A 25,675-nucleotide genomic window follows, 5' to 3' on the forward strand; every position below is an offset into this window, starting at 1 on the left:
TAATCGCTGTGGAAAGATTGTGTTAATTATATTGCTTATAAAGTTCATTTATAGCTCTAATGTGCTTCAGTCATTTATAATTCAGTTTATTAGCATTTTGTGTGTGTGTTAAAATATATTACAGAAAAATATGCATTATATTAAAGCAAAAAATGTATTAGACTGAAAACACAGTTATTAATATAAATATAATGTGTTTGTCTGTAGTCATTAAATGTTTAAATGCTTACTGAGTCCAGTAGAAACCAACATTAGTAACAAGCATTATTTAAAATATTGAATATTCTGAATAATGTAAGCACAAATAATTATCTAATGAACCCTTGGATAAATTTTTCAGAAGATGATATTAAAGGACTGATGAACAATTTATTCCAGTGACTACTACATAATGATATTAATATTTCTTCATAGGGAGCCAAGGACATAAAAAGGGGGCTAGAACCCCTAAAGCCTCAAAACAAGCTGGTATGAACTGGGCCGACCTACTTCCACCACCCCCTGTGCATCCTCCCCCACATAGTAATAGTGAAGAATACAGCCTATCTGTAAATGAAAGGTAAGAGGAAAGAATAATTCATGAATAAATTTTTGTTGATGTAATGACATACATTCACCTAATCGAGTGAAAGAAAGGATTCATAATGGCATATGTTAGATTTCAGTCTTTAAAGTAACTGATAGGAACTAAAAATAAGTAACATGAATATCTTAATTCAAGCATATGTTCTATATTTATATTACTCAATGCATTCTTAGCTATGACCAGGAGATCCCATGCCCAGTACCACCAGCTAGGATATACCTACAACAGGATGAACTGGAAGAAGAAGAAGATGATGATGAAAGAGGTCCCACTCCACCAGTTCGAGGAGCAGCTTCATCTCCAGCTGCAGTGTCCTACAGCCATCAGTCAACTGCCACACTCACTCCTTCCCCTCAAGAAGAACTCCAGCCGATGTTACAAGATTGCCAAGAGGAAATAGGGCACTTGCAGCACCCACAAGATCGGAGGTGTGTTACAAAAATATTTTCAATCATAATTTTTTTAATTGTACGATGCTAACTCATATCCTTGATGTAATTCTTCTAAAGTTACATCTCAAAGAAAATTTAGAGTGGCAATTAAAATGTTTTTATTTTCCTATGGTCTCCATTGGCCTTCCAATAGTTTGGAAGCCAAGCCCTATGAAGAGCGGCTTAGGGAGCTGGGTATGCTTACCTTGAAGAAAAGAAGGCTGATTGGGGACATGATAGCAATGTTTAAATATCTGAAATGATGCCGCATTCCAGTATGTTCCCCAAGTATGTTATCATCTAAATTGAATAGGGAGACTTCAGGTTCATATATGTATTTCTAATGGAACACTGAGGTTCATCAGCCAGATCTAGTTGCAGAAGACATTCAATCAGAATGAATGGATTTGTTCTGGGCCCCAGAATTGAATCAGTCCCTCAATAATAATAATAACAACAACAACAACAACCATCATCATCATCCAAAGCTTGTTGTCCCAATCTTTATTAATTTCAGAAGTATCATTTAGGATTTCTCTAACCCAATTATAAAATTGGATTTGAGAAATTCCGACACATCTATTGTGAGTCACCCAGGTGAGTCCACCAATCTACTAGATCAGTGGTTCTTAGCCTGGGGTCCCCATATGTTTTTGGCCTACAGCTCCCAGAAATCCTAGCCAGTTTACCAGGTGTTAGGATTTCTGGGAATTGAAGGCCAAAAACATCTGGGGATCCTAGGTTGAGAACCACTTTACTAGATCCATATCTATCTTCTGCCTGTGTACAGTTTAAACAAAGTTGCTATCATCTTCTCCTACCTGCTCCTCACTCTAAAAGATGAGTTGTCCCTTCTCCCCATTTTAATCATTAAGTAAGGTAAAACACATTCCCACTTTGTACAATGGTCAGCTAGTTTTGTCACAAGAATGTACAAAAAGAAGAAAATATAGAACAATAAAAACGAATACAAATATTAACATTTGACGGTTTATTTGTTAACAGGCGTCAACCTGTGAGTCCTCCTCCGCCACCAAGGCCAATTTCTCCACCGCATACCTATGGCTATATTTCAGGGCCTCTTGTATCAGACATGGATACTGATGCACCAGAAGAAGAAGAAGAAGAAGCAGACATAGAAGTTGCCAAGATGCAAAACAGAAGGCTTCTTTTGCGTGGCCTTGAGCAGACGCCTGCTTCTAGCGTGGGGGATCTTGAAAGTTCAGTGACAGGTTCCATGATCAATGGATGGGGTTCAGCTTCAGAAGATGACAACATTTCAAGTGGACGATCTAGTGTTAGCTCATCAGACGGATCCTTTTTTACAGATGCAGATTTTGCACAGGCTGTTGCAGCAGCAGCAGAATATGCTGGTCTTAAAGTAGCGAGACGTCAAATGCAAGATGCTGCAGGAGGTTTGTTCTCGGTCATTCTCTCTCTGTCTCTGTCTCTGTCTCTCTCTCTCTCTCTATATATATATATATAGATATATAATCTGGGATAATCCATTCGATATATGATCAGTGTGTCTTAATGAAAATTATTCCTGGAAGACACCTCCACTGGGATATGCATGTGAATGTGTGTATCTGTTTAAAGCGAGACAATATATAATGAAGTCCAGGAAACCCTACACTGCTCGCTTTTTTGTTTCATTGTGCTTTCACATCCAGCTAAAAGAAATACTTTTTAAAACAGCACACCTGCACACTGATGATTCTTACAAAAAAAACAAACTACTAAAGAAAGAAGAGAGGTTATTTTTAAATAATGCATCCTTGTCATTTGTGTCACTGACAACAGGCTTATGTGTTTTCAGAGTACATAATTTTTAAAAAAGGGGGGGGGGGATATTGTAATATTCAAAAACATTTTAATCATATATTCACTAAAATATTGTGGAATATTATGTCCCGGATAATGTGTAATGGGGAATCATGTTAGTGTTGTTTATTATATAATAATATTTTCATTCACAGAATGGAGAGGTCATTTCTCTTTCAGAGGAACTCAATAAATTGAGATGCTGTGTGCTACTTTCTTTCCAGGTCGTAGACATTACCACGCTTCACACTGCCCTAGGCCCACCAGCCCTGTCTCTACTGACAGCAACATGAGTGCTGCTGTAATTCAGAAGGTCCGACCTGCCAAAAAGCAAAAGCACCAGCAAGGACATCTGCGCAGAGAAGTCTACACAGATGGTAAATACTGTCATTTGATGTGCATCCTTCTAGTGGGCACAGAAATATTTTTATAAAGCTAATTGAAAAGCAGCTTGTATTTCTTGATGCTATGCTCATTCAACACAGCATATAGTAAGCATTGCCATTGTTTTCATCCTGTTCTGAATTCTCTGGAACATACATACATAAAAAGTGTACTTGTTCTCTGTAATTCCCTAATCAACTATTAAATATCACTGTGTTGGAGAGCAGACACCGCAAATGAGTACAACAATGGCAAATAATGCATGCATGAGATTAAAATCTCCATTAAAATAAATCCTCTATAGTGTCATTTTCCCCCTCAAAGAAACAATTTAACATTCAAATAGAAGTCAGGGAATGCATTGAATTTTAATCTTAACCATAGTATTGTTCCATGTGGTTACTTTGTGCACCAAAAGGCAAAAAACCTAATCATCTCCTCTCATGCCTTCACACACAATATCGACTCCTGCTGAAAAGGTAATGCTTGTATTCTCTGGGGAGCATAGAAGGATAATGCAAACATTGTGATGTTGTCTAGAGAGAGCCTTTAATGAAAATGCCTCAGGAGGGCCAGCTTTTATTAAACCACCACCTTTCAGTTTCATAAAACAACCAAAGGCGTTCATTGGAAATTTACGTGAGCTATATTTCCAAAGATTTACACATCATGTCAAGTTTTCTAAATTTGCTAAAAGGGATCAGGGTAGTGCCAAAAGCATTACACACACACACGCCCTGCAATACTCAACAACAACAATCTGATTAGGACTTTCATTACCAGTCAGAATTTTTTCAAAGAAAGGCATCATTTGCCATTATCATATGAAAGCCTAATATTATAGATACTTATCCAGGGTTACAAGAAGGGGTTTTCAAGCCACTTCTCCCTGTGATTCCTGCCACTTGACAGAAAAATTTAATACAAAGCGCACAGCATGATGAGCAAAAGTAATTTTGCAATGAGTGGTTGTTCATGCTATTATCTGTACTTTATTCTGAGTATTTTCTCTCAGCAACATCTATCTGATATTAGACTACATTAAATAGTGGCATGACACAATGCACCTGGGTCTCTTGGCATCTGCCCAGGCTCCTTTTGTCAGTGAAACCGAATTGTCAGAGTATTATCTGATTTCAAGAGGTTATTAAAGCAGGTTTTTGCATGCTTGTTTAGGTGGGGTTTTTTTGTTTGGTTGGTTTTTGTGTGGAGAAAGAATAAATGGTATAAATCCCCAAACTATGCACGGAAGTATATATTTATGGAGCCCCCATAATGGGCTTTTGCAAGAATTTATAGATGTCTTAACATGTTTTATTAGTTTTACTGGTGAGGCTCTATATGAAAAATTGACTAAGCATCAAATCTTGATATGGACACATCTGTGCCGGCTAGAATACCAGAAGAAAAATCTTGTCAAGAGCTTTGCATCATTATTTGTTTTTTTCCTCTACAATAGAAATAAATGACAGTGAGATGCATTTGATGCTAATATTGTGTTGGAAGTATTTGTATATAAACAAAGCTAAATGGCATAGCATGAAAATTCCAACTGCTCTGACAGACTTCATCAATATTTTTCTGTATCTTCAAGCATGGGTTTCTTGAATCTCGTTGTAATAAAGGTGGCTTATATTACACAGGTCACAGAAATGTATTCAATAATATTTGTAATATTAAGATAAACTAGCAATTCGGATTTTTCTGGATACAGAATCCTTTAAAACAGTGGTTCTCAGCCTGGGGCCCCAGAAGTTTTTGGCCTTCATTCCCAGAAATCCTAACAGCTGATAAACTGGCTGGGATTTCTGGAAGTTGTAGGCCAAAAACATCTGGGGACCCCAGGTTGAGAACCACTGCTTTAAAAAATATACCCATCACTGGATTGCTGTGAGTTTTCCAGGCTGTATGGCCATGTTCCAGAAGCATTCTTTCCTGATGTTTCATCCACATCTATGGCAGGCATCCTCAGAGGTTGTGAGGTCAGTTTGGAAACTGGGCAATTTGGGTTTATATATCTGTGGTATGTTCAGAGTGGGACAAAGAACTATTGCCTGTTTGAGGCAAGTGTGAATGTTGCAATTGGCCACCTTGGTTAACATTGAATAGCCTTGCAGCTTCAAAGCCTGGCTGCTTCCTGCCTGAGGAGTCCTTGTTTGGAGGTGTTAGCTGCCCTGATTGTTTCCTGTCTGGAATTCTCCTGTTTTCTGAGTGTTGTTCTTTATTTACTGTCCTGATTTTAGAGGAATCTTCCCAACAAAGGATTCCCCAGGCAGGAAGCAGCCAGGCTTTGAAGCTGCAAGGCCGGCCGTTCAATACTAATCAAGGTAGCCAATGGCAACATTCACACTTGCCACAAACAGACAAGAATTCTTTCTCTCACCCTGGATATCCCACAGATATATAAAACCCACTTGCCTAGTTTCCCACAGACCTCACAACCTCTGAGGATGCCTGCCATAGATGTGGGTGAAACCTCTGGAATATGGCCATACAGCCCAGAGAGAAATGCTCTGGAACATGGCCATAAAGCCCAGAAAACTTACAGCAACCCAGAGATTCCGGCCATGAAAGCCTTGAACAACACAGAATACCCATCTCATTTTTAAAGGATAAATATTCACACGAATGATGCATGTATAGAGTAGGCTATGAAAATGTTCATGGTAATTTTATCCTGCAAGGACAAAAGTTTGATGCAGACATGTTTGAAATAGTTGGCCTGCTCTTTCTTCTGACTAATGACCTACTATAGCTCATTTATTTTGCAAGTAAGTGCTTTATTTTACTTTTGTTCTTTTTCAATATTCTGGAAAATTGCATATTCCACTGACCTGTCACACATGTTAATCTTTTTTATATATGAAAATGTCTTTGATGGCGGACATAATTAGTCTGGGCCACCTTTGAAACCCAGACTTCATGGTTCAGAACGAAATCCAAGATTAGACCAAACTATGACCCTGGCACTTCAAGCAGAGCATAACCCCATCCAGAACACGTTGAATCTCTGTAGCCTGATCTAATCAAGAATGTCTTGTCTGGATTACGTTTCAATCTGTTTGTCTTCATCTGACAACAGCCATCCTGCCAAAATAGATTACTTGGAGTTAGAGAAGAGAAAGAGCATCTTGGTATCATTAAACCTCAAATCATTGGTTAACCTGTCCCACTGGTTCCATCTTTATATTAAATTCCCATCGGGAACACCACAGTTGAATTTTCTTTAGTAGGGAACCATAGTGGATAACCAAGATGCTTGAAAATCTATTTAATATGTGTGATTTGAAAATTTCATATATTTGTATATATGCCACCTTTATTTGCCACTATAAGAATGTTAGTTCTTTCCTTCTGCATCAAGTGTCCATATCTTTCCAGTTGTGTTTTTACAGCTAAAAAAACAGTTCTACTTTTCCCTAACTTTAAAGAAATAAAAGAATTTCCTAACTTGAAGTAGACGACTTTCACTATTCCCTTGGCTTTTAATGGAAAGGAGAGGTTCAGCAAGGTAGATTTCCCCTGGTGCATTTATTTCTCACAGAAACACTGAACACTCTACAAAAGAGAGCAATATGAAAGAAAGGCATGTGAATGCACAAAGCTGTGTAATGTCAAATAAGACAAATGGCACATCTAGGCCAATACACTCCATTGTCATATGTAGTGGATCTCAAAAGCATGCATAGCATGGGCCACCTTCACTATCAGTACAGCTGCATTATTTTTAGCTTCTAATTTAGCACTACATTTTTTTAGTCAGACTGGAAGACCTGTCTGCTACAGATCTCCGTGGAAAAACTTTAGCTCAGTGGTAGAGGTTATGTTTGTATAGAAGTTACAGCTTTTTCTCCTGGGATATCGAGAGGAGATGGTCTGAGATGCTAGTGAGTCAATTGCCAGTCAGAGCAGGCTACACTAAGGAAAATGGACTAAGTTACAGTGTACCTCAACTTCTCATGTACCATTTAGATGTTTGGTGTCAGGTATGGAAACTATTCCATGTTCAAAAGCAATTGCTTCCGGTTTAGGAAGATTTCAGATTACTTCTTGTTCTTGTTCTTATTATTATTTGAAACACAACAAGATTAGTACACAACAAACAAGATCACTATGCTGGCTGTTGTATTGGATCACACAGTGGACACTTCCCAAGTGTCTAGGACTGTGTGATGTCTCAGTGAATAATGCATGCAGATCCCAGTGGGGTGGCCTTTTGCAACTGACAGATGGTGATTTTGTCAGCGCCGATTGTGTTTAAGTGCAGGCCAAGGTCTTTAGGCACTGCACCCATCTGTGTGCCCAAGCAACTGGTTGTTCTTAATCTGTATACCTTGAGGCTGAAACATGCCGGTACTTCTTGTAGCTTTTTACCCTTGCTTTTAGCCAACATGTATCTTAAGCAGCTTTTAATGTTTGCAAATTTTATCCACTGGATGTTCTTAATCTCATTACCTGTATAACTTGTAAGCTATAGTGTAATAAGGGTCTCTGGAGCATAATAAACTTTATCTTTCTGTATGGAATAAGGAAAAGTGTGAAAGACTGGTGCCGAGAGAGGTGGTGAGGAAAGCGAGCACTGCACCGAGAGAGGAGGAGAGGAAGGTGCGCACTTCACAAGGGAGGAGGAGAGGAAGGAGAGCTGGGTTGCTGTGCAGAGAGATGAGGGTCATGGCAGGAAGGCGTGGGGCTGATAGAAGCCCTTCTTTCAGCCCCATGCCTTCCTGCCAGGACCCTCACCCAAGTATAAGCCGAGGGGGGCCTTTTCAGCCTAAAAAAAGGACTGAAAAACTAGGTTGATACTCAAGGATATACAGTACCTTCTTCTCAACTTTGTCCTGTCTATTTTGTTGTGAGCTGCCCCAAATTCCCTCGGGGAAAGGGGTAGGATAGAAATAAAGTTTTAATATTATTATTAATTATTTATTTACTTTATTTGTATACCGCCCCTCTCAGCCTTCTGGCGACTCAAGGCAGTTTACAAGGCAAAATTCAATGCCACACAAATACAAGTACAATTTTAAAATGTTAACAGCAATTAAAATCATGACAACAGCAATAAAAACATTAGTTAGTAAATCCTCAATAAAAACAGTGTCCAATTCCATCGTATAGTTGTTCCGTTTTCCTATGTCCATTACTTAATATTTGCAAATGCTTGCTCAAACAGCCATGTCTTGATTTTTTTCCAAAATGTTAAGAGTGAAGAAGCCAATCTAATCTCCTTAGGGAGGGTGTTCCATAGCCAAGGGGCCACCACTGAGAAGGCCCTGTCTCTCGTCCTGACCAAACATGCTTGTGACAAAGGCGGGACTGAGAACAGGAAGCCCCCCCCCCCCAAGATGATCTTAAGGTCCTTGATGGTTCGTAAGGGGAGATGTGTTCAGACAGGTAAGTTGGACCAGAACCATTTAGGGTTTTATAGGCCAAAGCCAGCACTTTGAATTGGGCCCAGTAGTAAACCGGTAGCCAGTGGAGCTGGCACAACAGGGGAGTTGTATGCTCCCTGAAACCACTCCTGTTAACAACCTGGCTGCTGTTCATTGGACTAATTGAAGCTTCCAGACCGTCTTAGAAGGCAACCCCATGCAGTAGTCTATACGGGATGTAACCAGAGCGTGGTCTGCCATGGCCAAGTCATACTTCCCAAGGTACGGGCGCAGCTGGCACACAAGCTTTAACTGTGCAAATGCTCCCCTGGTCACCCCCGAAACCTGGGGTTCCAGGCTCAGCGATGAACTTATTATTTAAATTTAAAAGGTGAGTCAGTGGCCTGTCCACATCTCTGCACTCCCCCTCTCCCCATTCTTTAATCTGTTTTAGGATAAAGGGAAGGCTTGTTCCACCTCTTGTGTAGAAATAAAAAGTCTTCCTTTTAAGAAGCCACAAACCATGCTGAGTATGCCTGTCCTGCCTCCAGAAGCTATAATTTACTGCCTGTGCCTTTAAGTATCCGGGAGGGAGGAGAAGCTCAGCCTTGGCTTCTGCTTGCCTTGGAATGGTGGTTATTTTCATCAGTTAGGGATTGTTAGTTGGAGTCTAATATTGGAAGGAAGCAGAGATAGGAAGGAGATGCACAGGAATTCATGTCACGTCAGGACTGTATTAAGTCACAAGTCACATCAGAGTTGTAGATAGCATAGTAAACAATAAGTTATAAGTTATGTCAGTCATATTTATTTATTTATTTATTTATTTATTTCGCTTACTTATACCCCACCCTTCTCACCCCGAGGGGGACTCAGAATAGTAAAATAACAGCTGTCATATTTTGACATTAAAATAGCCATCGGAAACAAGAAGATTAAGAACAGAACTGCATAAACTTATGGGGTTTCTTTTCCCACAGAGACTTTACAGTGGCAACCAAAGGAAAGGAAATGCAGTTTGTTTTTCAATAAAATCTTGTTTTTAATTCAAATACAGCCTCAGATCTGTCCTTTGTGTCACAATACCTTCCAATCCAACTTCAGCAAACACAGGGGCAGGACAATGCCCTTACAGCTCCTAGATGTTTCCAGACACATCTAAGATTTAAATCATGGCTTCAGGGACTCATATGGAAGCCAGTCATTACAGAAATACACTGTCTGGAATTGGCAGATTTCCCTTCCCACTAACATAGAGACAGTTATTTTGTTTTCTTTCCCTTGACACCACTGCAAAACTCTGGCAATATTGAACAGAGCAGATTGTCGCCCTAATATAATATAACAGCCTAATTCTATATTTATTTGAAATAATTTATAGATATATGCCATTTTGGACCATTGCATTGTTTGGATTGCATTTTTTCTGTAACTGATTATTAAATACTGAAATGAAAATACTGTTACTAATCTTGAAATGTGTTTAATCCTATAGCAACTGAGCTGCCATCAGCAACAAGGTGGAAATGGTTATAATATCTACCACTGCTTTGTTGAGTCTTGGATGTACTTGTTTCTACAGGTTCAAACAGAATATGACCTCTGTATGACTTTACATATAAAATTATGTGTATGCAAATTATATATATATATATATATATATATGTTTTACAATGCTTAGCAAACAACTGTCTTTGTCTAACATTAAGCTGAGAAAGTATTTTAATGAGACAATTTTAATTTCCTTTCACTGAACTGAGCAAGCTCTCATATTTGATATAGCTTAAATAACTACTTGCAATTTCTTCTTTTAATTTCAAAGTGGCTGAGTGAATTGATTCTCCTTCTCCCCAAATTATTTTTTCATGGTTCCTATATCTTTTCATTTAGAGCACTGCTGAAAATTACAACTACTTTTTTAAAGCCCATATGGAAAATTTTCCCTGTAGGACATGCTATAAAATGGTATTTGTTAATTGTTTTTCTTTAAGCAGACAACAATGCAGCAATATGCAGACAGATATAAATGAAATAGTTGAGTATAGCTGACCTTTCCTAGTTACCTCCGAGTTCCTGAGTTCCGTATATTGGTTTGATGTCACTATGTGATTTATTTTTTATTTCTCACCATGGAGGCCTCTATTTCCTTTTTTAATAACTAAGTGTGCCAGTTTACAGCAGACAAGGCAGACTGATTCTGGATTTCTCTGTGATTTGAGCTGTTAAATAAATACTGTTGGGGTGAAATAGCGTTGACCTCTGAAAAGTTTCCTTTTTTGATTTGAAGGATTCTTCTCAGCAAAGAATGATGTGTGCTGTAATGAAACTTTCTCTACTTTCTCTGCAGGTTGCAAGAAAGCTTTCTATAAAAAGCATATCACTTTAAGTAGTCTTTAGTGTGTATACTAAATTGGATTTTTTTAAAAATGTTTTGATTCTGAGACACTGTCCCCTTATAACACCATCGGCGGTCAAACCCCCCCCCCCCCCCCAATCTAAATATGATATTGGGATACATTTTAGAATTAAGAAACAAAAAATTTCAGGTCCACAAAAACGATTCACCCTGAATCAGAATTATCTAGACCAGGGGTTCTCAAATTGTGCTCTGGGGAGCCCTTGGGGCTCCATGGGTGATAGTGAAGGGCTCCACAGCGCCATGCTGCTCCCCTCTTCCTTCTCTTGCCTCCTCCTGAGAAATATTTTGAGCTGCTGGAAACAATAACAGGGGGGTGGTCTAAATAGCTTCTGGGGTTTCTGCTAGTATTATTATTATTATTATCATCATCATCATCATTACAAAGACTGGAGGGAGAGAAGGGTGTCAAACTGGATGGCCCCAGGGGTCTTCTGCTGAAATACTGTTAAGTTTATGTTGATTAAAATGGTTCTTCATTTTAAATATTGAATTCTTTTTTTTCTTATTTATTTATTGCACTGTGTAAGTTAGTTCACACAAACACTCTCCATCCATCTTCCACTAGCCCGGTACATGTCTGATACACACACACGCACATATTGTATTGTATTGTATTGACATTTCTTGAGGCTCCACAAGAAACTTCTGCTTCAAAAAGGACTCCATGGCTGAAAAGGTTTGAGAACCCGTGATTTAGACCTTTGGCTGTTCTCATTGCACCCCTGTGTGATTTGGGGAAAATGACACCACTGAAACAATTTGAAATATATACCTACAGGATAATGTGCTCTTCTTCCCCCCTTAAAAAGGAATGCCCAATCTCAGTCAAGTGTGGGATCTCCATAAACTTGAGGCATTTTTCAGTTACCTATTTTCAACCTAGTAAGTTGACTCTTCTGTAGTCAGTTTCTAATATATTTAACATTCTTCAAAATTGTTGAAGACTACCATTTGAGAAATAAAGGTATTCAATGAAAGAGACTTCTGCATGAGATCTTCATTAAGCAATATCATTTAATTGCAATGCAGCATCAAGATTATTCACTTGCATTGTTGCCTGTAGAACATAAAATCTCTTACCTATAGTAATAGAAGTACCAATCAACCTTATAAGATTTAACCCCAACCTTCAATGTGAGAACAGGCAGTAAATGCCTGTGTTGTCACCCTAATTTACCCTAAGGCAACATTGTGCAACAGGACCTAACACAACATAAATGACAGAGCTCCTGAACCTTTGAGGGGGATCCAATTTGTAATTTGAATAAAACACAGATTTGGAACATGGCCACAATTATATGAAGATGAGAAGAGTCACATGTTGGCATTGTCTTCCCTTCATAATTGCATGATTGCATGACACAAACCCGTGAAGAGCAAGCCTAGGTTCATAGAAATGCAACATGGAACCTGGCACTGCAACTATCAGCTTTCTAGATGGAGTTGTTGCCACACAGATTTACACTTTTAGTAGAACACACATAGCTTTATTAATGTGAAGAGGAAGAGAGCAAAGGCATGGAGTTGGTGTGACGAAGAATTCAGCTAAATTTTGAGACATAAGGGTTAGGGTTAGGGTTTGAGACATGAGAGAAGACAAAAGCAAATTTATATGTTTGAGGGTTTGGAAAGTACTTGCCCAAAATATATTGGCATTGCACTACATCCCTGGAAACAGAAAGCCAAGTTAATTTTCCTCTCATCAACTATGCAGTAAAATAGGTAATCTTTCCCTAGCAGCAAAATTCTAGTATCTGCTGCTGTGGAAAGTTGCCACAACCTGCCCATTTTATATATATTGATGCATGAATAGCAAACTATAACCGTGTTCTTTTAATATGAATCATTACAATTGCGCCCACTCTTTTCCCATTGTTCATGTTGGCTGAAAGAAAATACCTGATAGACCCATTAAATGGAAAGCACAGCTGCTCTGAGATTTGGGAATGTTCTTATTTCTTTTTTTAAAGAAAATATATTTATTGCAAATTACAGGAGCAGGGATTTTACATTTTTGCTCTTCCTCGTTGTGCAATAGATGTGCTTGGGATAATATACAGTATCAGCACATGAGTACTACTTAGGCCTCTTGCAGGCAGATTTTCTTCAGCTTGCTCCCTTGATGTATTCTTGTCATCGACATCCATCCAGTGCTCTTGATGCAAAGCAGGCTTGGCTCTTACTTCCCTCTAGTGAGCTTTTGAAATCTTTTTCACTTCTGTGGTAGCTTGTGCTATCCTGTATGAAGGATGAGATATTATTAAACAATAAGAAACTCCTAGATCTAGAAGGCCATGATTTTTGCATTTGGGTGGCATGCCTTCTCAATGATATCAATTCTTAATGACAGACCAGAAAAACAGCTTGAGGAGTACATACATGTATAAAAATAATAATTTGGAAAGATATTATTAAAGTTGTTGTCATATATTAAAAGGATCAAGTGCTCTGCTTTCCATTTCCTGAAAACTTTTCAGAGGTGTTTTTTTCTCCATGTGAATATTTCCTAAAACTTTACTTACTTATTTAATTTGCAAAATATGCAATTTCATTATCTGGCCAGGGCTTGATATTTTAAATGCAAGATTTACATGGAGCAAAGCCCATGGTTTATGATACCATACTCTCTAATATCAAATTATTAAAATGTAATAACATGTATATAATAATGTGATAGATTGCATACAGATATACATAGACATCAATTGACCAATGCATTCTTGCTGTCTTACTTGCCATCATGTCAGCTTCCCACATGGTGATCCTAATAATTCCACAGTGATGTAAAATAAAAGATAATGGAGAGATAAATAAATAAGAGACATTCAGGAACCTTGGTCACCAACAGAGCTATTCAGGAGTTGCAAATTCAGAGCCATGGCTTCCTGGATTTAATAAATCCATCTGTAATATTGTGTTCTCATTTTCCTGCTATCTTACACATTGTATTGTCTTTTTCAAAAAGTCTGTTTCTCCCCACAGTCTTGATAGCGTGCTCTTTTCCACATTATATAGTTTAACATCAGAACAACGAGATGTTATAGCACACATTTATTAATTAAAATTAATTAACTTCTCATGATCTACATGGGATAGACAACTGTTGGAAGGTCAGGAGCTCCATTATTCCGCCTTGGGTGACTATGGAGTTCCCCACCTCCTCCATAGTAAACAGAATCCTCAAATTGTTACCCATTGTCCTTTAGGGATCGCTAGGCTCATTGCTGCCATGTTTTTAGGTCCCCTGGCCCATTTCCTGTATAGAAGACGCTGCCAGGTTATGTTCGGTCCCCTCTGAACTATGAAAGTATTATATTGTCCCCTCGCCAACTTTTTCTTAAGATGAAAACTAACTGTTTAAGAGGTAGTTTTGTAAAGAAAGAAATATGGCTGGTGATAGCCTCTTCTTCCATGTTCCAACTACCATGTACCACTGGCATTCCCATTTTCTTATGCTTTTTGTGTTATTTAGATTGCAAGCCTGAGGGTAGAGAACTGTTAAATGAATTATTTCTAAGCCATAGTGGGAAACATTTAGACTGAAGGGCAGGGTAAATAATTAAATCCAAAGGACCTTAAATAACTGTAAACATGGATTTAAGTTCTTCCTCTAAGATCCTTCTGTATATAATAACACTAAGAGAAGCATGAATGGTGGATAGATAGGATGGCACCATCTCTTCCAGAATACCACTGGCTGAATTCACTCTCATAGAAAGTTATAGGCGACCCTTTTTGATAAGTTTTAGGGCAAATTGTTTAAAAAGTTATTTGTTCCACATAGCTTTGTACATTGCAGTTCTACTTATAAGATTCCCTGTTGTTCTTAATTATTTATTTCTGAATTGTTAACATTTTTAGTTTCTAAAAAGAAATACGAGGCTTTTAAACAGCTTTACAGTTATAATTATAACTTACCTTGAAAAATAATCTATACACATAATAAGTGAAAATGTGTGCGTGTGCGTGGCTGAAGTGTCCATTACACAGACAAGCTTCTGCCTCCACAAACAGCTATAGCTCCCACCACTCAGGAGACACGAATGGCCCTCCTTCTAATGACATTGCAGGTTATAGTGAGTGCCATTAACATGTACAAGAGCCCTGCCAATGTTCTCCACAAATACCACCCAAGTGAAGGCTTTCATATGGGAACAATTTCATCCCACCACAGGCATCCCAGTGTTTCTTACTCTCTTGATTGCTGTGGAATTTGCATGACCCTGCCCACAGCCTCTCCCATAACCCTTTCCTAATCTTTTTTATGGCACACAACAAACAGAGGAATTGATCAGCAACTGAACATACTAGAGAGGTTTTGGGGAAATTCATCATGATTTATAGGAGTTATAGGTACTGGGACGTGTAGTTCACCTACAATCTAAGAGCACTCTGAATTTCACCAACAATGAGACTGGAACTAATTTGGCACACAAAATCCCCATGACCAACAAAAATACTGGAGATCTTTGGAGGACTTTATAGGAGTTGTAGTTCACCTACATCCAGAGACCACTGTGAACCCAAACACTTAAGGATCCAGACCAAACTTGGCACACATACCTTATATGCCAAAATTTGATTACTAGAGGGGTTGGGGAGAACTGACCTTCCTTTCTGGGAGTTGTAGTTCACCCACAACCAGAGAAACTGTGACCTCCTCCAATGACGGACCTGAACTAAACTTGGCACACAGAACTCCCATGACTAACTCAACCTACTGGAGGGGTTTGAGGGGACTGACTCACCATAGCGGGAGTTGTAGTTTACCCTACAACCAGAGAGCACATTGAATCCCACCAATGATGCATCTAGAGCAAACTTGGGAGTTTTTTGGTGTTAACTTGGCATAATATGAGTTGTAGTTCACCCACAACCTTATGCATTTTGTACAATTAAAATTGACTTTTTCAATTAACCCAGCAATGCCAGGTACCTAAGATAGTACATTAATAAAATAATTGCAATGGTACAGTTGCAGGATGACATTTTTATTCTTTTTCACCCTCTCTAGATCTTCCACCTCCACCAGTGCCACCTCCGGCTATAAAATCTCCCACTGCCCAGTCCAAATCTCAGCTAGAGGGACGGCCTGTCATGTTGCCAAAGTTGTCTTCTGTAGAACCAAGAACAGAAAGAAAAGGAGCAGGCTATAAGGGGAAAGAAGGAGTTGAAGGACGTTCTGAGATGCGGACAAGTTCAGGCGAACGCCGAGAATCACAGGAACAGCAAAGTGATAGCAAACTCCGAGGAAACAAAGCAATGAGGCGGGATGGCACACCAGCAAAAACTCATCTTCTCCAAGGTGATTTGATATGCTAGTCATGTGTTAATTAAAGTTTTTTTCCCTTGTAGTTATTAATAAAATTGTGAAAGTGTAGTCACCAAATCGCATTCTCCACTGACATATAAGCTAGGATAGCTTCTTCATCTTATTATAGGCATGCAATCTTACCTGATGAAATTTAATTATGTCATAGTACAAAACAAACAGAGCACTAAACTATTCAATAAGTAGGAAATATAAGGAAGAAAATCTTAAGCAAATGAAACACAATTCCCTTAAGGTATCCAGTCTCTCCTCTATGTCCATAGAGAACTGGATAAGTTACTTTAACACAAAAAGAACTTCTTTCCTTGTTCGTGGTCCTTTTATGTTTTAATAAAGTGAATTTACATGTTTTTTTCACATTCCTAATAACAAAGAAGGCAGTCAAAGAAGGCAAAGTACTCAATTATTTATATTAAAAATTAAGAGTATAATAAAAGGGCAAATAGTACTTTGACTTCTGGATATGCAGACTACAAATTTTAAGCCAGTTCATGTAACAAAATGCATAAATGGATCAGATCACACTGACCTGATTTTTTTTTCTTTATGAGAACCAGTAAAGTCTGATAGCAAAATTGTGTATGAAGATATCTATATGTACTGGTATGAAACCTGTCAGGAAAGAAGCAAGACAACCTTTGGTAATCACTAACTTGAACTTATGTGCACATGCACAAAGAGAGAAACTGGGTAGCAAATTCATTAAACGGGAACAAAGGCAAGAGGTCATTGTGAATGGCCATGGGTCAGTATAAGCAGAAGTCATTAAGCAAGATCCTCTAAAATGCTGCAGTTGTTCCTTTGTTAATGGTGTAAAATGGGTGATAAACTTGCTGGTAAAATCGAAAACACTTAATATTCAAGTAATTTATCACCCCTAGAAAACCTTAAAATGTTAGGGTACAGCCTGGGTATCAATGAATGATTCACAGAATTATAGATCTACAAACGAAATTAACACATTTACTGCATAAAACAAATGTCTAAACTATCAAAACCATTATTATTGATAGAACATAGAATCATAGAGTTAGAATACACTATCAAGGCCATCTAGCCCAATCAAAGTATTCCCAAGAAATGGCAATGCCAAAACACTCACAACATGATAGAACTTTGGTTCTAAAAGTAAGTTAATGTTTTGGCGTTTTAATTATTAAATTGCATGGTGGCAGAGCATATACTTTGTTTACAGGCAAGACCAATTTAAAAAAATAGAGATTTGCTGCTTTTCAGTATTGTGAACAGTACTGATATAGGTTCTTGTGGGTTTTTTCGGGCTATAGAGCCATGTTCTAGAGGCATTTCTCCTGACGTTTCGCCTGCATCTATGGCAAGCATTCTCAATACCTCTGAGGATGCTTGCCATAGATGCAGGCGAAACATCAGGAGAAATGCCTCTAGAACATGGCTCTATAGCCCGAAAAAACCGACAAGAACCTAGTGATTCCAGCCATGAAAGCCTTCGACAATACTGATATAGAGCATCTAATGGCCTGACTCAGTGTCAGGCCCTTAACTACCAGTTCCAGTGCAAACCACCAGATCAGAGTTTCCCAAACTGTGCTCCTCCAGGTATTTTGGACAGTTCTTAACAGCTGGTAAGCTGGCACTGAATTTCTGGGAGCTGAAGTCCAAAACACCTCAAGGAGTACAGTCTGCAAAGCACTGCACTAGAGTATATCTGGGTTTAAGTCACCATATGATGTTGGGTATGCAAAATCTTTACACTGTATAAGCTATTTCATAATTCCAAATCTGCCACTTTCCACCAAAATTCACACATTGCACCAGCATGATGTCTCACATCACATCAGCTTTATACTTCCTCAGCCAGGAAATCATGAATTTCAGCTGCAACCATTCAATAAACAGAAGCAAACAGGACCATTCTCAGTGGATGTACCTTCTCCACCAGTAACAAGAGTATGAGAGAAGGCACTACTGAAGGAGGGTAGTCAGTTGTGTATTCACAAGAAATGTGTTACGACAGGGTTGGATAAACTGTTTAAAGCACATGGCCATATTCTTTAGCAGGTCACAGATGTATGTGAATATAGGTTGAATATGTATTTTCCTTCCCTATCCCAGGAATGAATACATTCTGTCTCTCTCTAGTTCTCTCCCTAGATATAGAAACATACAAGCCCGAATACACATGTGTTCCTTTCTCTGCCAGTACTGGAAGGCAATGTTCAAGTATCTTTCCTCCTTCAAACTTTGTTTTATTAAATTAATTATTTATTAAAATAGTTATATCACATTTTTTATTACAAGATCTAGCAACAAGGTACAATAGAATCAATTTCTAAAATAGAATCATAGAATCATAGAGTTGGAAGAGACCTCATGGGCCATCCAGTCCAACCCCCTGCCAAGAAGCAGGAATATTGCAATCAAAGCACCCCCAACAGATGGCCATCCAGCCTCTGTTTAAAAGTCTCCAAAGAAGGAGCCTCCACCACACATCAGGCTGGTGCAATGTGTGAATTTATTTTAAGTGCATTAAACCCATGCTGAACAAGCTAACAAGGTTAAAACAATTTAAAATCATATACACATATAATAGGGAGAAAGCAATCTCGGGTACATGTCTTGAGATTAAATCCTCTCCTCCCCCTTGTTCAATCTTGCTGACATCCTGATCAAGAACACTCTTTCAGCCTGAAGAACTACTTGGCAGTCTGTTTGCTGCTGCCCAACTAATAGATTCTTATATGGACAGATTACATAGAAAAACGAGGCAATAGATTGCCTATTTATGTGTTATAGAGAAGACATGGGCCAGCATCCTGTATGTCACGATATATAGTTATAGTTTTGCAACTAATAAACAGATGGACATTCAGCTCTCCCCAGACTTAGCCTCCTTCTCCATGGCTATGGAAAATATGAGGGATGTCAGAGAAACGTCTGGCTATGTCCCTGAAGTGAGATGCAAAATGATTACATCATCTGCAGAGATCTGCTTGGGTCTTCTCAATGATCAACAAAATACATATTCAGGCCTCACGCAGACATATAACTACATTTGCCACTATCAGTATGCTAACCAAAGTATGTCTGTTACTGAGAATGAGCTCGTCTCAACAATTGAAGTCTGTTTCCCATTTGACAAATTCTAAGATTATGACTAGCTGGTATATACTAAAGTAGAACAGAAGACAGTGCATTTGCAGTAGCCATCTTCTCATAGACATATCATTCTCTTTATAGAGGACATTCTGCCATATTGTAGACCTACCTTTCCAACATCAAACAATACTAGAGATCCCAGTTCCTCAAGCTCCATGTCATCCAGAGGATCAGGAAGTAGACAAAGGGCTGAACAAACAAATCTAGGTCGAAGAAATGTTGCGGAAATGCAGGTATTTGGAACTTATGAACGCGGAGAGGATGAAGAAGAAGAATTACAGGTAATGTGAATTTCAGTAACCATTAAGGAAATTAATCTGTTGTGAAAGTTACAAGTGTTTGTCTGTCTGTCAAGCCTCATCTTTATCTTTTAACTCGTTAGTCTAGAGTTTTAACAATTTTGATTTTGTCATTTTGCAAATATATTGCCATTTCATATTTTGTTAAATATAAGAGTAGCTCTGAATTGAGAGCTTTTACATTTCTTGATAATCCTTTGCTACTACTTGTTAAAACATGTGAAGGTGAAATTATGAGTCAACATGCTAAATGTGGCTAATCAGTAATGTATTCAGGATATAGCCAGCCCACTGTATGACAAGCACTATGCAGAAATGCAGGTTTCCCTGCTGCGGCATTCCACCATTTCACAGATCCTCAGATTCTCCCTGGCACTTGTTTGAATTGTTTGTTATTTTATAAAATGGATGCCACTTTATTATAGCACTTGAGCATCCATAGATCTTGGTATGCATTGATATGAGGGCCCTAGCAGATATTAAGGGCCCACCGTATTATCATTTAAAGCTTAGATATTAGAGCTATCAAAGTCAAAACCATATTGGTTAACCATATTTATGATAAAAAGATATAAATCTGTGCACTGAGGTTATATATATATATATATATATATATATATATATATATATATATATGCTCTGTTCATAATGAATACCTTAAAAACAAAGAACCAGTGAACGAAATCACACCACATTTGGCAACAAAACGTTTCACAACACAAGGAGTGACCATCACTAAAAAAAATATGATTTTGTCATTTGAGAGTTGTAGTTGCTGGGATTTATAGTTCATCTATTATCAAAGAGCATTCTGAACTCCACCAACGATGGAATTGAACCAAACTTGGCACACAGGCCTGCCATGACCAACAGAAAATACTAGCAACATTTGGTGGGCATTGACCTTGTGTTTGGGAGTTGTAGTTCACCTACATCCAGAGAGCACTGTGGACTCAAACAATGATGGATCCGTACCAAACATTCCATATGCCCAAATATGAATACAGATGGAGTTTGGGGGAAATAGACCTTGGCATTTGGGAGTTGTACTTACTGGGATTTATAGTTCACCTACAATCAAAGACTATTCTGAATGAACCCCATGAATGACAGAACTGGGACAAACTTCCCAGAACCCCCATGACCAACAGAAAATACTTAAGGCCATCCAGTCCAACTACCTTCACCAGAGAGCCATCCAGCCATAGATATAGATAGATACATATGATTCACACACACAGAGATAAAGTATCATAGATTTGAAAGGGACTCCTAAAGATGGACAATTATATGTTGCATGTTCCAGAGTAGGCAAACCAGACAATCTCTACATCAACACTGTCAAAGAAACATCAAGTAATGCTGTTTACCCACAAGCATAAAGACATTACATATATTAGAAACCAGCACTTTCTAATTACTTTATTTTCCATATCACCAGACTGGGCCACAGCAACGCGAGGCAGGGAACTGCTAGTCTATATATAGAAATGCTCTGTGTGTAATGAGTACCTTAAAAACAAAAGAGCCAATGAATGAAATCACACCAAATTTGGCAACAAAACGTTTTACAACACAAGAAGTGACCATCACTCAAAAAATTATGAGTTTGTCATTTGGAACGATGGAATTGAACCAAACTTGGCGCACAGAACGCCCATGACCAACAGAAAATACTGGAAGTGTTTGGTGGACATTGACCTTGAGTTTGCGAGTTGTAGTTCACCTACATCCAGAGAGCACTGTGGACTCAAACAATGATGGATCTATAATAATAAATAATAATAATAATAGTAATAATAGTAATAATAGTAATAATAGTAATAATAATAAATTTTATTTATACCCTGCTACCATCTCCCCAAGGGACTCGGTGAGGCTTACATGAGGCCGAGGCCAAAGTACATCAACAGTAAAAACAATAAGAAAACAATTAATACAACAGTTAAAATAAATCTCATAAACAAAAGTAAACAATAGACAGTAACAATAACAACAAGCATTTAAAACCTATGGCTGGGCCAAATGTAATAATTTAAAATTTAAAAAATAATGCTGGACATGGACAAGGTAGGATATAACTGGGATAGAGTTTTCAGGTAGTGATGGGGTGCGCAGACATTCCTAAATCAGTGATAAAGTGCATTTAGGGACATATTGCTGACGGTATTTCCTTATTCTGGGAAGGCACACTGGAACAACCATGTTTTTAGGCTCCTCCTAAAAACTGCCAGAGCTGGAGCATGTCTGATGTCCCTGGGGAGCGAGTTCCAGAGTCGAGGGGCCACCACCAAGAAGGTCCTCTCCCTCGTCCCCACCAATCATGCCTGCGATACACGTGGGAGCATGGACTCAAACAATGATGGATCTGGACCAAACTTGGCACAAGCACTCAATACACCCAAATATGAACACAGATAGAGTTTGGGGGAAATAGACCTTAACATTTGGGAGTTATAGTCACTGGGATTCACAGTTCACCTACAATCAAAAAGCATTCTGAACCCCACGAACGACAGAATCAGGGCAAACTTCCCACACAGAACCCCCATGACCAACAGAATATACTTAAGGCCGTCCAATCCACCTCCATCAGGGCAAGAAAACGTAATCAAAGTCCTCCTGACAAAGAGCCATCCAGCCATAGATATAGATAGATAGATAGATAGATAGATAGATAGATAGATAGATAGATATGATCCACACACACACAGATATAGTATCATAGATTTGAAAGAGACCCTTAAAGAAGGACAATGATACGTTGCATGTTCCAGGGTGGGCAAACCAGACACTCTCCACATCAACACTGACAAATAAACAGCAAGAAGTACTGTTTACCCACAAGCATAAAGAAGTTACATATATTAGAAACAAACACTTTCTCATTACTTTATTTTCCAGATCAACAGATTGGGCCACAGCAACGCGTGGCAGGGGACAGCTCGTATATGTACACACACATACATACACACACACAGGGTGAGGCAGCATAACTTCATTTTTTCAAAACTTAATAAAACCCATTGTATGAATCAGAATTTTTTTATATATATAATGTAGGTGCATACCTAAAATTTTGTTTTACGTAGTTTTGAAGATCAAATTAGGTAGGTGACGTCCCCCATTCTCCATTCTCCATACACTGAGTAAACCAATTTCTGGTGTTTGTCATGACTCTTGCCAGCATAGCAGGTGTTATATTGGCAATTTCTTCCTGGATGTTGATCTTCAAATCTTGTAGGGTCCTTGGACGGTTCACATAAACACGGGATTTCAAAAACCCCATAGAAAAAAATCACAAGGGGCCAAATCTGGAGAGTGGGCCGGCCACTCCAAATCCGCTCGAAAAGTAGGCCTCAACGGCAAAAGCATGCTCCTCACTGTTCCAACGCATGATGGTGACTGAACTGTGTCAGGACAAAATTTTATACTCCCGCCTCTCAAACGAGACCACTAGCGCTCCGCTACGTCTTCAACCGACTGAATGGCGCGCAGTTTAAAAAAGGAAGTTTATGCTGCCTCACCCTGTATATAATAAATACACTCACTGCTATGAGAGATTTCAATGTGTCTTTAAATATTATTTAAGCCATATACTGTAATATGATAGAAAGTTCTTTTAGTATATGTATTCTCAATAGAACAAACATAAACATTTTGAGAGAGAAAGCAATGCAAGTTTAATAATTAATATTCAATCTTAATAAAATTTCATAAAATTATGTATTGGATATACAAAAAAATCTACAGAAGAACTTTTTTGCATCCCTAACTCTCATCTGCACTCTGCTGCTACTAGAATAAAGGCAATACAAAAGGAGCAAATGTACATTTCAACTTGCCTGATCGTAATTATAAAACATTAATTTATACCTCAAACTATTGATGTTTTACAGGAAACGGAAAGCTGAAGATGTACTGTAACAAATTTTTGAAATGTAATCCGAAAATATCACTTAAGATGCCTCAAGTCTGATGATATTTGATGCCAGAAATAATGTTCAGTGCAATCAGAGTGTACAATTTCTCATCTTTTTTAATGATATCAGAATGCTAGTCCTTTATTTTATGTTTAGACCCAAATCATAATGAACACCCCTTGTTTTGTACGTAGTCAAAATACAGCACATTGTCTCTGTCCATGAGAGCAATTCCACTGCTCTTTTTGGTGCTATAATTGCTGCTGCTCCTGCCTTTGGACAGAAGTTGGAGTCCTACTTTTCTCCCTTTGGGGGCAACCCAGTATAATACAAGTATGTCAGCAAACTCGTTCATAATTCTGTGTATAGACTATCATTGATTGGACAATTTCAAGTTGCAAAGAATGGTATCTATGCAGATGTTTATCTTGCTTTATTTTGTTTTAAATTTTGCAATGCCGTACAGACTGCACTTGGTGCAAAAGGCCTTGTGCTTCCTTCCAGCAGTCAGACCCCTCTGCAGTAAAATTGCAATTTGAGTTTTGGTACCTCAAATTAAAGGCATAATCCTTCTCCAAAACCCCACAGTATTTTAATTTTTCTAGATTGTAATCCATTTATTCCTGGAAGTACATTCTTTTCTGCAAATGTTCTTTAGGACAGGGAAAGGGTGTGTCAATGAGAACCTGGCAAATATGGCGTGAGTTAAATCTATTATATGCTCAAAGCAGTTGTCGGACTTGACCAATGCAAGTGAAAATGCGAATCAAGAAAAAAAAATGGACATTTTTAAGCGTCCTTGGCAAAGAACGTCATCATCTTCGTGACTGGCCCAAATCTCAGACCTCTACTTTATAGTGTCAATTCACCTTAAAGAAGAAGTGCCACTTAAAGAAGTTATGTTTTGATCTTAGATTTTGGGGGAGGGAGGGTTGTTTTTTGATTTTAATGCACTGTTTATCTTTTTTTTTTTTTTGGTTTTAAAAGCACAATCACTAAACTTTATTTGTAAAACATTGTAACTATTAACCGTTTTTGTCTTACTGTAAGATGTTAAGCCTTCGTTTGTTTTTCCACATTTTATTAATGCTCTATGTTTGTATTGGGAATATTTGAATGCTGACAGATGACAAAGGTAGCAAACCTAGAAAGGGCCATAAACAGAACACGTTTCCCATTTCCTAAGCTTTTAATTCACGTTTCCCATGGCCTATCTCAGTGTTGGATTTCCACTGAAACTGAAACAGAGCCATTTGTCCCTTTTGAAATTCCAGAACTGTGTCCTCTGCCTGTAGATTTTTATTATCTCTTTTGTAATTATCTAATTTCTTTGTCATCAGTGCTAATGGAAAATTGTGTGTTTGTTTATGGACCATTATCAGGCCTAGCTTCAGTGAGGGAGGGGGGAAAAATGTTTTGGTATTTACTGAGGCCTAAAGAAATTCATTTAGCTAACTTTTAAGAAAGGGTTACAATAGGGTGTGCAGAACTGAGGGAAAAGCCCATGTGATTAATGTTTTTCATTATGTTCATGTAAGAAGCCTCATATTTTAGCCATAATTTTGCATACCAAGGATTCAATAATCATAAAGTAATTTTGTCACATTATTTATTAAAAACATTCTGAAATACATCATCCTTTGTTGTCCAGTTTCTTGTATTACCTACCAACCTTATTCACAGAGGTTCTCATTCAGCAGTATGAACCACCACCACAATCAAACAAGTGGATTTTATGTTTGATTTACAATACAACAAGGAACATTGGGGGGGGGGGGGGTTGTTAAAATTGAAAGGTCATTAAGACCTGGAGTTATGGTTTTTGTTTCTTGGTTGTTTTTACAATAACAACATAATGATTTTAGGACATTATCAGAACTGCAAACGATAGGATTCCTTGATTCAGGGCCTCCCAGCATGACTAGCATGTTTTACAACAATGCTTCCATTTCCAAAGAATAATTTGGCAAAAA

The 25,675-nt window shown here is 38.2% G+C and overlaps 1 protein-coding gene across 3 annotated transcripts in view; it reads left to right on the forward strand.

Annotated features, from left to right (window-relative positions):
• Positions 1-25,335, forward strand: part of ROBO1 (roundabout guidance receptor 1) — a 777,293-nt gene extending 751,958 nt beyond the window's left edge. For all 3 annotated transcript variants that reach the window (XM_067466684.1, XM_060770536.2, XM_067466686.1), the window contains 7 exons: positions 415-559; positions 760-1,014; positions 2,023-2,432; positions 3,066-3,218; positions 16,028-16,318; positions 19,562-19,761; positions 23,679-25,335. In XM_067466684.1, coding sequence (XP_067322785.1) covers positions 415-559; positions 760-1,014; positions 2,023-2,432; positions 3,066-3,218; positions 16,028-16,318; positions 19,562-19,761; positions 23,679-23,693 — 1,469 coding nt within the window. In that variant the 3' untranslated portion in view covers positions 23,694-25,335. The remainder of the gene's footprint in view (positions 1-414; positions 560-759; positions 1,015-2,022; positions 2,433-3,065; positions 3,219-16,027; positions 16,319-19,561; positions 19,762-23,678) is intronic.
• Positions 25,336-25,675: the final 340 nt, after the last annotated feature.

The sequence above is a fragment of the Anolis sagrei genome, chromosome 3, assembly GCF_037176765.1.
Source record: "Anolis sagrei isolate rAnoSag1 chromosome 3, rAnoSag1.mat, whole genome shotgun sequence".
Classification (NCBI taxonomy): Eukaryota; Metazoa; Chordata; class Lepidosauria; order Squamata; family Dactyloidae; genus Anolis; species Anolis sagrei.